General features: G+C 35.5%; 2 protein-coding genes across 3 annotated transcripts; one reads left to right on the top strand and one right to left on the bottom strand.

Annotated features, from left to right (window-relative positions):
- Window positions 1-241: 241 nt before the first annotated feature.
- Window positions 242-12280, top strand: LOC105384863 (DAZ-associated protein 2). 2 transcript variants are annotated; one of them, XM_038111342.2, is made up of 6 exons: window positions 242-399; window positions 6343-6435; window positions 6785-6912; window positions 7125-7274; window positions 7488-7606; window positions 7928-12280. In XM_038111342.2, the coding sequence occupies exons 1-6, from the start codon at window positions 384-386 to the stop codon at window positions 7935-7937; spliced, it is 516 nt and encodes a 171-aa protein (XP_037967270.1). In that variant the 5' UTR covers window positions 242-383; the 3' UTR covers window positions 7938-12280. The 2 variants fall into 2 exon arrangements, with proteins under 2 accessions (XP_037967270.1, XP_037967269.1); XM_038111341.2 differs by having other exon boundaries at window positions 6343-6450.
- Window positions 12281-12502: 222 nt separating this feature from the next.
- On the bottom strand, window positions 12503-14072 carry LOC105384882 (nucleoside-triphosphatase THEP1). The gene is made up of 4 exons (XM_038111338.2): window positions 13941-14072; window positions 13606-13862; window positions 13030-13224; window positions 12503-12636 (listed from the first exon to the last, which is right to left on the bottom strand). Exons 1-4 carry the CDS (start codon window positions 13984-13986, stop codon window positions 12565-12567), a joined length of 570 nt encoding a protein of 189 aa, XP_037967266.2. The 5' UTR covers window positions 13987-14072; the 3' UTR covers window positions 12503-12564.
- Window positions 14073-14739: the final 667 nt, after the last annotated feature.

The following is a 14739-nucleotide window of genomic DNA, read 5'->3' as shown; positions in this document are numbered from 1 at the left end:
CAAATATTTTTTCATTTTCAATAATTTACCTATAGTTAAATAAATAAATAAATATTGTGAAATATGAAGTGTCTATTAATAATCTCTTTTTAACAGATGTGTGCTTAAATAAAGGTAATGTATGGATTAAATACTACCATTTCCGTTGTTATAACTTTATATTGTTATTATTCTGGGGTGTGGATCGTAATATCACAACACAATCGAGATAATCGATCCACTTGTCGTGACGTTACGTTGACCCCATTAGCACATCACTAGTAATTTCGGATAATCGTTGATTTCTGCGACTGCGTTGAAATATTTATCGAGAATTTCTATTTTACTGTGCTGCAACGCATTAAAAGTGAAATCTATTCCAATTTAATCTAAAACTAATCGAAATGGCAGACAAAAAAGGTAAGAATCTCTTTCTATTGTACGTTTCTTTGTTCTTTACAAAATCGTTGCTTGACATAATGTAACGTCACTTCGGGGCCTTTGATTTATTGTTTTTCCGCGTTCTATTCGTCATAATATTGATTGAGGATGCACATAATTGAATCCCCGGAGGTTGCTATTGCGTATGTTGGTCCCTCGACGGTAGATTTGCGTGTTAGCGCCATGGATCGATAATCGCGTCCGATCCAAGATGGTGACCGCTCCCACTGAGCTGGGAGGCTGTAAAGCTCTAATTATAGGCCAAACATGTTTATACAACACCGATCTGCCATCCCAAATATCTTTTTTCCATCTATGCTCACAAAATATCCATCTACTTAAGCACTATCTGGTCTGAATCTATTGTCAGTATAAAGTTTGTATACCTACCTACATAATAAATGTTGGGAATAGGTGACTACTGATTCGTCTTTGCAGCCACAGGGAACTACTAAAACAAATAAAAAAGCTGCTATGCTTTAGTTCTCTACACATATATGTACATAGGTTGCATTATTACACACTTTGGGTTAACCTAGTTTGCTCAGTTCATTATATTCACAATACCACCTACATATCTGCATAATGAAGTAGGTAGATATGTTCTATTGATTTGTTGTATCCTGGTTTCTGTAAGGTTCAATGCTTCAGGATTTTACATTATTCACTTTCACATGATTTATACTTACTACTGGTTTTAAAATGAATACTTACTATTGTTGAAAACACTAATTTAATGACACATAATGTTGTTATTGAAACTACATTTTTCTGGTGTAGTCAATAGAGGTCACATGGGATGGAAACATATTTCCATAAGTCAACCTGTACCATAATTATTCTTATCAGTAAATGCATATTTCACACTAATGTGTCAATGCCCTGTCTTAGCTGTACTGCATCAATAGACAAGGTTTACCTCTGAGGAGTAAATAGCCAAAATATTTCTTGCTGTCTTGTAGTCTGATGACCTTTCTCATTGGCACTTAGGATGGTACTAATATAAGTGCACAAGGAAAAACAGAAAGCCACCTACAACTGCAACTGTTTTTGAAATCAATTACAGTGTTATGTTACATAACATAAAATCCCTATCACACATACCTCTTCTAACTACAAAACACATCTTGCAACCAACTTAAAACAAGACCTGTAGGAATAAATAAAGCAACCTCCAGACAGCTCATATTGTCAAGCAACGCACATTTACGCTTTGATCTTTCGCTTCAATCCAACATGAACTAGTGGTTAACTCCTTTGCCTCCGAGCATTGAAACCGCACAAGAAGGGTCCCCCTGACTTAACGAATACAATCGTTTGGACAATGCTATATCTTACAATAGTGGTCAGAGCTTCATAATGTTGTATTCGTGAAGCGGGAGTGTAGGCCCGGTGCCTTAGCATTTAACGAAGTGATGGAGCGGCAAAAGCCGCTAGTTGGAAGTGTTTGATAATAAAGATTGCCTTGCTCCGCCCCTCCCCATGTCCCTAGACCGCCCAGTTCCGCAGGAGCCGCGGGGACGCCGCCACCGCCGCCGCGCAATCGCCCGCCACATGTAATGACATACCATAGATTTTCTTTATTTTTTTTTCTTTTTGGAACAATAGTTAAAGAACAAATATATATACATATTATAATATATATGATATGTGCGTATCGGCGTGTGGACGATCGTATGTGTTTATTTTATTGATTGATTGAAGAATTGTAACCCAGATTTTGTAGGCTGGAGTACCACAAGTATGTCAATAAGGGGGGTACCCCAAGGAAGTGTTTTAGCACCATCTAAATAAACTTAGATGTTTTTAAGTACAGTACATTGTAATTGGGTACTCCAGTCTATAAAAGTATTTCTTATACAAATGAGACTGTAAAATGTATTGCTATAAAAGCAGTTATAGCGAGACTGTTAGTAGAAAAATTGGGGAGGTTTTGCTGTGGAAGGGTATTGGTGTTCTAGTGGATGTTTTGGCTTGAGAATACTGTGTAGCATTTTGGTGCCTCCTTGATTTTTTTATAGGTAGTTATTCAATCACATTTTGCAGTCGAGTTTTAGAAAGTTATAACTTACAATATTAAAAATAAGTTGTTAAATTTATTCATTCATAAGTACTGATCAATTGCTCTTTAAAATATTAAGTAAGGACATGAATATTGGTCCAAACAAAATGAAATATGAACATTTTACAGAGTACTTGAACAGGAATTTAGTTACCATTAATCCAAATAATATCAATGTGATTTTGCTATTTTATTTTCTAAAGTTTATTTCACAGCTTATTTTTGGTTTATTATTTTTAACACTTTGATTTTCTTCCAATAATGGTGACTGGCTTGGGTATTTTTTTACAACTATAATATTATTATGTGTTATATGTACCTATACTACTGTAATTGGATTTTCAACAAAATTATTAAAGTTTTGAGCCATTCATCATTTTTGTTTGTTTAAAATTGCTAATTTTGCACCATGAATGAAATTGAGAGGATACTTACATTACATCAAATCCGTAAGCCATTTCCCACTGTGACAGAAAACATTTGTTTTAAAAACAGATTAAAATTGTTACAATTATCGTCTCAATTTCTAAGAATTCCTTATTACTTGTTGGTATGTAACAAATAAGGATTTCTTTGGTTTTTAGTTTGTTTTGTTTTCTTAAATTAGTTCTTAACATATTAGTTTTATAACTTAGTTACATTAGAGTAAGCACGAAAAAACGGTTTCACTTTAAAAAACTGTGATCGATTTTTTCGTGCAGTTATAAAAGTTTGAAAAAGTAATTAATGAAAAGAAAATGTTAGATGTCATATTTAAAAAGATTTTTCCAAACTTTTATTATGGTTTAGCCACAAAATACATTTAATTAAGTATATTTAACATTTAGTAGTTTCCCCTCATGTATTTTGTGACTAATTATTTCAAAGAGATATTTTATTATATCTTTTTGAAATACATCAATTTATGTGTGTTTTAATTACTAACCAACAAAAACAGAGTCATATTGGGGGTCTGTTTTGTTTTAATACTAACTGCACTCATAATACATCTAAAAATACATTTCAAAATATTTGCAACACATTATTTTGTATTTTTGGATAATCTAGATAAGGTGATGGAGGTAAGAGAGTTGACGCAAGATTTCATGAAATAAATTGGTTTGAAGAACTTGCGTCAATTCTCTCCTGTTATGTTACATCTACCACTAATGTAATGTATGGAACTCAACTTTTGGATTTCGATGAAATCAGTCTTTCCAGAAAAGTGTTAATATTTTTCAAAATGCTGTCATCAATGTTTAAATAAAGTGTCGCGATAGTACAAAATATCATTTTCTAAAGTTGAGTACATTTATTTTTAAGTATGTTCAAGAATGACACCAGTGTTAGTGCGTGTGACTATTTTAAGGCTAAGAAAAGCGAATGAAGAACGCAATCAATATTACAAACGAAAATATAAATAAATTTAAAGAAACACATCTTTTAAGTAGAGTTTTGTTATTAATTTAAGCTCGATCAATTGTGTTGTTCAGTCGCTAGAGTTGTCTATGGTAATAGCCAACGTGTGCATGCAAATAAGCTTGAGATGGAGATGGAAGTGTGCCAGGTTTTTGACGATCTAAGGTACCAACTAGACCACATACGAATCCCAATACCATTTTTAGGATACACCGTTCTTAAATAATACTTCATTTCCTTTTAGATGTCTTTCCTTTCTGTGGTTTTTGCGTCGTCGTCGAAAGCTCCGTTACCTTTTTCAGGGATCCTGATTTGTACATGTCTGTTCTTGAGGCGAAAAAAACGCATGTCGCCATTTGGCAATGCGTGTTTTTCGCCCGACTGGAGTGGGTTTAACGTTTAACTTGGAAAAAATATGAAACACGTTGAAAACCTTAGATAGCTTTGCGTTCCTCCTGTATGGATAAGCTTGAAATGAGAAAATTAACGTATTTTGTGTCTGCCATTGACTCAGTGTACATGACAATTGATAATTATGATGACCACATCTTTTTGAAGTTATTGAATTTTCGTATGCGTGATATTTTGTGTCTGACATGTCATGTTAGTCATGTACCCTGAGTGTTAGGGATTTCATAAACTACATTATATGGTATCCCTTTGGTGATGGAGTAACTAGTTATTTAAACTGTGTTTTTGGACTACCAGGATTCTTGTCTGTTTGTCACAAGTGTTTGGGAGATAATTTTGCTGTTTGGTAGTAGTTTTGTTGGTATATTTTGTGTTTGCGTGAGCTATGTTGCTTAGTTCTGAGATGTGTGAAATGACCGATAATGCTTTGTCTAAATCTTTTAAAAGTATTTTACCATAGTTAGCTAGTTTAAACAGTAAAGATAGTAAACTTTTAGGTCAGTAAAAACCTTTCGCTCCTTCTCTAGATTTTTTTTAGATCTGTAGTTGAATTGAATGATTTGTATAATTTTGTGTTGTAGATTTTATTATGTGTTTTATTGCACCCTTGCATGTTTATGTGTCCTTCAAACGCACTTATATCATAGTAACATTTTGCTCTTTTGACGATATGCTTGATTTTTTACCTGTGTTTTAATGAACAGCAAAATTTTTATTCACTCCAGGTTTTGTATTTTTTTACTGTTGTGCAACGCAGCAACAATCTTGGTACACATTATAGGTAGTTTCCTAAAATAGGTTATGTTAAGGAATGCCCACAAAGTGTATTTTTGGCGCCATTCTCTCGGTGTCCATTTTGAATCTGCCTCAACCTCGAACTTCAGTGTTTAATGCGAGTTCGTTGTCGAGTTACACAAATTATTTTTTCTTCATTAACCATGTGTTACATTTGTCTTGTATGTTTAAGAATTTTTCCAAGAATATTCCTCATTTAGACTGTGGTCGTACTGGTCTCATCGCGCAAATTCTAATGAATTGAATTACAATTTGTCTGATAGTGGCCATAAAATACAGCATTTCATATTTTTCAACAGCTATTACCTATAGCTTTAATACCATCCGACCAGTGTTACCATATTTCAAAATAAATAATCTTAGGAATGCATTGTAAATAACGTTTGGTAGGTGCTCAGCACTCACTCTTTGTGTATTTGAGCATTTATTTCTACCAATTATAAAATATTTCTGATCAATTAATATACCGAACACTTTTATGATCCTTTCACAACCTTCAAAATAAAGTTCGAAGATTGATCAGGGATACTTCGGTTCACTGAAAAATACTTTTTAAGTGCACCGATAGCCCCATCGCCAGACCACAGAGTTCTTTTGACCTTCAGAACCTTAGGAGCCCTTATTATATCCTGTATCATGTATCATATCAAAATAACTCGGTAGTTTTGGCTAATATAACGCGTTGTTGGCATCAGGCTTGTCGTTAACACTAAGTAATTTTAAGACTAATGAACGAATTTTGAAAACAGTCATTCGAAATTCGTTCATTGACATGCTACTTTTTCGTTTTTGCGTTTGTAACTTATACTTATGTTAGTTTGACACTTCTGACCCTAAGGTTGTTGAAATAATCTGCGCAAAAGCATTGAGAGCAGCCTGTCATTGAAGAGAAGACTTTTGTCCCCACCGTACTTACCAATCTGTAGTCCTAAAAGTAGCCTGTAATCCTTAGAAGTAAAACTCAACCCTTTCAAACTTGGGAGACAAAATTCATCTCTTCACAAGGACCTACGTATGTGTGTATTGAACGTTTGTACACACGTAACGTCTGCGTCCTTAAGACCTGTTACGCCATGGGATCTGGAGAGTTTGGTTCTCTACATTCACAAATAAATCATCTAAATATCCTAACTTTGACTCAACCGCTACTTGAAAGAAACCATTCTCCAAATCCAATGCGTGCGCGAGAATGTTCGGGCTTCGGTTGTGGGCGCGCCTGCGCTATAGCCTCGTACTAAAGGGCCGGTTGTCTGCAGTGACGCCTCCCCTGGGTGCCTACCCCCAGCCGCAGCCGCCGCAAGGGCCGTTCTTGCCGGCTCCTCCGCAACACGCCGCGCCACAGTACAGCGGTGAGTATTACAAAAGTGAGTACCTCGACCGTTTGTATTGTTAGGTTTGTAGTTGTAAGATTTTAATATCGATAAACATAGTTTAGTGTATCTTGTAGCCGTAGCTAACCAATCGAAACTAAAGGCTGATTTTCCAGAGATGTGATATGCAGAGCTATGCAAAGATGTGAAAAAAAGTTTCCACAAGTGCTGTGCAATGTGGACCAAAGTATGATTGGTGGATATCAAACGCATCCATAGCAAAATTGCATAGCATATGTCTGATAGAAAAGGACCCCAAAACTACGGCCTGAAAAACCAACGATATTGTCCTCTAAATAATCTAACGTAAAACGTGTTCTATGTGTAGTGGGCGGTGGATCCCCGTATGGAGTGACATTCGGAGGCGCAGGCGCAGGCGGTGGCATGTATGCTCCTCCCCCCTACGACCAACTGCAGCACCACCAGACCATACCGGCTCTTAGTCAACAGCTGCCTGTAAGTATTTCATTGTTTATAGGTCTAATAATATTATAGTTATTATGCCATTGTCTCTTAGTTGCAGGAAAAGTAAATATTTTAAAGTACACAGCAGAAAGCTATAAAGCTTATTATTATTATTATTACCACTACCCCAGAGGTAGTAGCTTCTTTCCCCCCATTCTTCTCGAAACTTGACGCAAGCTAAGTCAGTCCTTTGTCTCTTTCAGCAACTATCACAGCAGATGTACTCTCCGGCGGCGGCCATGTACGCGGCGGCGACGTACCCGGGGTACATTGGGTACCCGGTGCAGTACTACCCGTACTACCCCACCGTGCAGCCGTCCATACAGCCGCTGCGTCCCACTATCATGATTCCGGTGAGTTATTTGCGTCTTCCTACCCTTAGATGGCGCATTCCAAAAGGATTCAGCAGACTACGTTCTAATTTGAAATTACCTTCCATCGTTTTACTTATGTTTCAGCAAAACCGATAATTTTAACAGGTGTTCCACAAGGCACCATAATTGGTCCCATATTATTCGTATACTACATCAAACAACTAGTTATTAATCGTGATGGTTTGGTCACAGAACGGGTTTGAAGGTGGCGCTCGGTTTGACGGCATCTCGCAGCCGCTGCTGCCGCCGGCACCGGCCGCCGTGCCGCCCTCGCCCGCGCAACTCGCCGCCATGGCCACGCATCAAGTGCTGTGAGTATTTCTTGTGTTTTTAATCTAGTGTTGACAGAATCTCTTTAGACTCGTTTTTAAACACGTCGTTTAAGACCCGTTTAGGCTCGTATTAAATAAAGCGTCTTCTTACATGGTGTATGATGAGTAGGTGTTTACAAGCATTTCTAGCAGAAAATGAATCCATCACTTGTTTTTCCACATAAACATTATCATACTATTGTATATTTTCAGTTACTGATTTACTCTTAAATCTTTCCAGCATAGACATTAAAATGACTTTCATGACTTGCATTACCTATTGAATTAATAACTGATTGAGCAACTTTCTGAAATTCCCAGGTGGCGTTAAGCGCATACGCTCATCAACTACCTAAGAAGGCGACAGCGGGCACCACACAAGTCATACAACACACAACAACACCATACAACCCATACAGACGGGTGCCGTGAGTAATCACAACCTATAAGAGTTTCGTGCAGATGTATTTATAGTACTATATTATACTCGACTGCAGTGCGCACCACCAATCTTTGGTTTACAAATATAATGGGTCTAGGTCTCTCTGTAGGCATGCCAAAAGTTAAAATAATATATTGGTTTCATAACTATTTCTTTGATACTGTATATGAATCATATAGGACCTAGGACAGTGCCTTGCGGAACACCTGGAAATTTTGGCTACTTGTAAATCTGTGAAAGTTCTAACTACCTGATCATCCTGCATTGAATAAACCTAAAAACCTTGACTAGTGGGGTGCACTGCAAGTAACATTAGTTAGTCAAAAAGTCAATATTTTGCTATTCGAATGTTATGTATGATCGTACATACACTATGTGTGATACTTGTATTGTAGGTGTCTATGTACAGTCGACAGATTGAAATATGATGGCTTTTCGGTGTAACATATCCTTTATTGATGAATATTAGTCTTTGGTAACTTGAACTAAAATTGCGTCTCTCACTTATGACTTATAAAAACTTCCATGAAAGAAATAATGAACTAAAAATATGTATTTAAATCATCATGTTCTCATTTAATGTTTTTAAAGCACAGTTCAGATGCAAAAAAAAACAAACTAATTCCTTATAATTTAGCACAAATCTTATTAAATTCAATGTTTTTAACATTATTATTTGATGAATTATCGAAATTCTAGTTTTTATTTACAACTAACTAGCTACTTTAAACTTTATTTACTATCTTAATGTGTTATTTTTAGTTGGCAGTAAAAATAAACTAGATTTTCTTAGCTAATAGGCCAATATGAAATTTTAAACTTAATAGATCTGAGAAAATGTAGCATCTTAATAAACCTAGTTGCCATTGTTATTTTTTTTAGATAAAATTTATGTTATTCAACCAAAACATAGATAAGATTATATCCATTAAATATACACCATAATAACAATATAACTAAAGGATAATAGTATCCAAAATAATGCTGATACGCAGGATATAATAAATTAACAACATAAGATAATCTGTGTATCTTTGTATCGTTCAGTATCTCGAATCACAGATTATAATGATAAAATCTACGTTTGAAATACTCTCGGGCCGTATCTCAAATGTATTCAGTAAACTTTATTAATCTGAAAGGGAAACCGAACGAAATATACTTCAACATCAGACTGTATTATTTTAGCTATGGAATTATTTTGTTTCTTTCACTCGTGTCGTTTTGTCAACTTCTGTGACAGAGACGAAAGAACTTCAATGCTAAATATGCAATTCCTTTAAAAAAATACGGGGTATGTATGTGAAATTCGCGACTTTTTAATCTCTTTGGCAACAATTACCCAGTCAAGATAGAATCTGGAAATCCTCTGTCGCCTAAGGGTGCCCGATAATGTACTTTGACTGTGATGTGACTTCGAGTTTTTGTATTTGCAAACACGTAATAGACACAATCAAAATTAAATATACAAGTCAACAGTCATTGGAATCATCATTCTAATCAAACACCAGTAAGTCATTGGTTAACCTTTGTGTCAATCATCTGTTTCATTGGTTAAGAGTTGTAAAGGCTTATGTTATTGAGATGGGCAACTTTATGAAATTTAAAATATTCGGTAACTGCAAATACAAAAACGTCGATGTAAGCAAAGCAAGTGTCCACTTGCGATACATACTTGTAGTATTAATATGGTGTGTGGATGGTGTATCTCGATGATGTGCTTTTTGTGTTGAGTGTGCCGTATCGTTCAGAAGTTGAAAATTTATTCTCATTTGGTCTTACGAGTGATGGAATAGATGTCTGGTGTACTGTGTACATACTGGAGCAATCTAATCTGATCTCAAAGAGCCAATATGGTCGATAATAATAGCCAAGGAGACTGTTGTTATTGTATTGATGTCATCAACTACTGTTGTGTCACTCACTACAGATTTTTTTTTATAACATTATGTTTTATAATTACAATTTTAAATTTTCGTAACATTTCAACGGCATAAATTCCTTCTGAATCTACCGCGTCTCGAATATCAAAAAAGTTAGTACAGTCAGCACAAAAAACACGTGGTTCTTTAGTTTTATAGATGAATAAATATAACCGCATAGGGTTGTGTGCGTGAGAGCTGTTTCATTGTTCATTTGATATTGTGCATTTCGAGCTCAGGCTCTAAGATATAAACATGTGCTGAATGGTTGAATGGTATATCTAGACGATGTATTTCGTGTATTCTTGACCTTTTGCGCCCCACGTGGATTCAATAGATCTTCTGTTGTGTCTTATTTGTAGGGATTCAATCGGTTAAGACAGCGACAAGGAATATAATATACTTTCAAATACTTTTTCCTAATAAAAATGTATACATTCTTAACGTATCTTAAGAGAGGCAAGTACACTGTAGATTGGATAAAGTATTATGTTTAAAAAGGTATTGATTACCAAAGTAATGATGTCGTATGTCTCTTGAATAGGGCATTGGATTGAGGAGTTGAGCATTCTTGCCAAAAAGAGTAAACAAGAATTGAACGTTTGAATATACTGAAGTGCAGTGTATTTTTTATCAAATTTAATATTGATAAAAAAACTTTAAAAACAATTGTTTAAGAAAATGAATCTCAGTATTGAAATTTTTCTTTGAGTAGTATCAAAAGAAAATTTATTATATAAAAAAAATGAAATAGATTAGTACAAAAGCCAGAACACGAAATTATTGTTCGTATTTGCGTTTTTTTTAAATGAAATTAACTGTCATAGTGACATATTTTTCTGTTACTAGCTTTTTTGTTGGATTTTGACCCCATTCTATGGGTCTACGTATTGTTGCAAGAAAAGGTATATATTCTTTATGTTACATGACGTTTTGTTAAAAATATGGGGGAGGGGGGACAAAAAAAACTTATAAGAGAAGGTTTACATGTTCCATTATGAATGTATAACGTCTGGGGATGGTTAACCTCTTTTATATATTGCCTTAAAATATATGTATTGTATGTATGTGTATTAAAAATATTGTTCTTTTGTACTAGTTGAACAAAAAAAAAAGATTTTGTAAAATCGCATTTTGTTTTGTTAATAAATCATGTAATTTTAGTTGGGAATAAAATAATTTGCCTGGAAACAAATTTAAGAAAATGTGAAAACAAAACGCTGGTTCAAAATCGAAGCCTCTTACGATCCCACATGCTATAGGGAGGGACCACAGAGTAATACTGTTCAACCAAGGATTAATTGGGGGTAAATATGGGATATACCATCAATATCTAGCACACTTACTAAGCCGGTCGGGTCCATATCTATATCATTTCGGTATATCAGACATGTTTGGACCCAAATATTCCAATGATACGATACGAGATTTGATACATGGAAAGGATACACATGTGAACCTATCATAATGTGTTTTCAAGTTGCTACCCTGTTTTTCTTTGTAAGAGAAAATATATTTTGTCAGTCTCACATGAAATGATTCTATTCAGAAGGCCTAGCACGGGGCCCAAGTTGCGTCCCATGCTAGACTAGCTGCTTACCAACTTCCATCTTAGTTTTCTCAGCATGTGATTCTGATAAAATATATTATCTCACGTCAAAATTGCAACTTTGTTACGTACAAAAATTATGAGCACCTTTGTTGAAAAAAAAGTATTACGTTTTAGAATTAATATGCAATGCTCGTGAGTCTCTAAAAATGGTCTGAAAAAAAGTGGAGCCCCCTTACTTAAGAATTAATAAACCATCTAGAGCTGAAATGAAAATAGTGAATTAATTCTCGCCTGTTTTAAAAGCCAAAAATGATTATTTTTCTGAGAATCTCCACTCTTAGGGTGCCTTTCCACCAGTGCTGTGCAGTGTGCACCAATTAATGTGATTGGTAGTTATCAATAGCAATGTATAGCATAGTAAAGCTCTGGTGGAAAAGCACCTTACAGTAAAAGTTGCGGGGCCATGACAGCATAAATTTAACACTATACTTTGTAAAATATAGCTTGAGATGTATGGAAAATAACGTTGGCTTTCCTATGAAAACTAACAAATGACAAATACAATTTATGGATTTGACAGCTGTCATGGGGCTCGTGCTGTATTAAAAAAGTATAATTATGATTTCCCACGTCCCAGTAACATTCAATATCAGATAAGTGTAAGTGAGTTGTGCTCAATCGTGGTTGGACGGCGGTGATTCGCGTGCAATATATTTAGCATAATTATTATTTTGTTTCCAATAAAATGTATTAAAATCAAATTCTGTTGTTTTTTTTTGCAGACCCTACCGTGACGTTGTTTATAGGCCTATTTTGTTAAAACTATGGAAGTTAGATTTCTCCGATACAAAGTCTAACGAAAACTATGGTAAAACTTTTGACAGATGTTAAAACTTTTGTCAGATGTGTGAATAATGTAGGTATGACACTAGAAAAGGATGATGGAATGAAGTAGGTAGAGGTAGTGCCACTATTTTCAATATTTGTATTTATTGGCGCTGCTTATTTGGTGTAGAGATAAATAGTTATAAATTAATTTAACTTATAATGCTAAAAGGGAAGTTATTTCTTTCATTATTTCATCGTGCAGTTGGTTTCTATTTTCTCTTGTGACCTGAAAGAAACAAATAAATTATATAAAACTGGATGAGTGTAGCACAGGACCGTGGGACTTGGCATAACATGGAGGAGGCCTATACCCTGCAGTGGGTTGACATAGGCTGATGATGATGATGATGATATGTTTTCCCGTGGGAATTCCGGGATAAAAAGTAACCTATGTTCTTTGTCAGGGTCTAGACCATATGTATACCAAATTTCATTCAAATCCGTTCAGTTTTGGCGTGAAAGAGTAAGAGACAGACATGATAAACCAATAAGCTTCTAACTTAGCCATTTTCGAGGTTTTATTTTTCATTCAATATAAAATTACCTATTTAATCTTATAAATTGTGTAATAAATATTTAAAAAAATGAAAAAAAACACATACTTGAATGCACCACTTACCAACCAAACTTTGGCTAAGCTATGATTCCTGATTCCCTCAATTAAGTTGTCACTTCTGCGAACTGGTATAGAAGCTAGAATCACATGGTTTGATGTGCCACTAAACACTTCTCTTATTGTCTTCTTGAATGGTTCACTGAAAAATTCCATCTTTCCTATCTCATCTATCACAAGAAGTGAATTTTGGTTGGCAGCCTGAGAATATAAAAGTTATTTGAGGAAAATTAAGGGGTAATATTATTTTGTCATGTAGGTATATTTAATTTATTTCAGTGTGACATAGGACTTGGGTCATCCAGCTCTAGTGTTTGTTACCAACATGCTAATGATAATGGAATAGAATTGACGCTTCCCCTGTAAGTGGTACCTAGTTACCTACTGTGTGCTATGTTGGAGATTGGCAGTATTGGGACTGTCAATTCATTCATATTATTATCATAATGATGTTGGATTGATCAAGAATCGGCGCAAAGATTAGTGAGGAACAGATAAAACATACAAGCAAGAGCCTCATAAAATTAGCAGCTTATTATTTAATACCAGCTGCTGCTATATTAAGATGATACAAGTTCTTACCTGATTTAAAGACGCTAGACCAATTTTCTCAAACTCCTCCACTAAAACTCCATACTTTCCAACTTTATATTTAACAGGGCATCCCAGGATGCTCTGGTCTCGTGCCAGTCGGCCTCTCTGTCCGTCCAAGGAGACCACATCGAAGCCATCCCGCACTCCGTTCCTTCTAACCTCTTCAGTGTAGAATCCTGAAGCTTTCACACCCTTCTCAATGATGCTGGATGCAAGTTTCTTCGTTAATGTAGTCTTTCCTACACCTGAATTCAAGATTCAAGTGATTTATCAGAACTATAGGTGAAAAACATTTAAGTAATAATTAAAATCGTAAATAATACCTGGGTCGCCTGTTAGTATGAAAAATCTTTTTCTAGTAGTATTCATTGCCTATAAGGAGTGGATTTATTTAAAACAAAATTACCCAATACTAATGTATTTAAAAAGTTTAACTAAGTAAAAAGTACCCAAACTTTTTTTTTTCGCTCGTGGTACTTGAATCGGTGCGGACGTGTGTAAATTTTGCTCCTAAATATTTAATTTACTATTTAAATATCTGTTGCGAATAGCTCGGTCCCTCCTGTTCTATCTTGTGGGAAGTCCCATATACCTTGGCGGCCATACTGGAAACGGTCGGACCTCTCGCTTCTCGACGTCATTTCTGCCGATCGTCGCCGAACGCTGTGTTGTCAAGTCCGAAGATAGACCCCGATACCTACCAGCTAAGTTGCATGAAATTTTATTAAATACAAAAATTACATTGGGCCTGCTGCGTGACTTGAACCGGCGCACTTCGTGTCTGCGGCCGACGCTTGGACGAACTGGTCTAAGCAACTGGTGAGCGGCGACGCGAAATAGCCGATAGCTTTCTAACACTACCTTGCGCTTACAAGCTTGCGTTTATAAATAACAGAGGGCAGCACTAATCTTATAAAAATGAATTGCGCAAAATGCTTCCTGGCTATAAAAAATGATGAGTTGCTAAAATGCGCTACATGCGTAAAATCATTCCATTACAACTGTGCCGAGTACAATGAAGTGGATTTTAGAAAGGTGCTTCCAATGAATAAGCCCAAGTTGAAGTGTATTCCATGTAAAAACAAGAAATCACCCGCAAGCCCTGCCGTTATTAGTCACTCA

The sequence above is a fragment of the Plutella xylostella genome, chromosome 2 (genome assembly GCF_932276165.1).
Source record: "Plutella xylostella chromosome 2, ilPluXylo3.1, whole genome shotgun sequence".
In the NCBI taxonomy this organism is placed as follows: domain Eukaryota; kingdom Metazoa; phylum Arthropoda; class Insecta; order Lepidoptera; family Plutellidae; genus Plutella; species Plutella xylostella.
This window is presented reverse-complemented; position numbering and strand designations above follow the sequence as displayed.

Bases quoted from the DNA above. Each gene is read 5' to 3' on its own strand.
- LOC105384863 (XM_038111341.2), top strand. The intron at 6,451-6,784 runs GTGAGTACCTCG...TTCTATGTGTAG, and splicing joins CAGCGGTGAGTATTACAAAA to TGGGCGGTGGATCCCCGTAT. The intron at 6,913-7,124 runs GTAAGTATTTCA...TGTCTCTTTCAG, and splicing joins CTCTTAGTCAACAGCTGCCT to CAACTATCACAGCAGATGTA.
- LOC105384882 (XM_038111338.2), bottom strand. From the start codon at position 13,986: ATGAATACTACTAGAAAAAGATTTTTCATACTAACAGGCGACCCAG. The intron at 13,863-13,940 runs GTATTATTTACG...TCTTGAATTCAG, and splicing joins CATACTAACAGGCGACCCAG to GTGTAGGAAAGACTACATTA. The intron at 13,225-13,605 runs GTAAGAACTTGT...TTATATTCTCAG, and splicing joins GTCTAGCGTCTTTAAATCAG to GCTGCCAACCAAAATTCACT.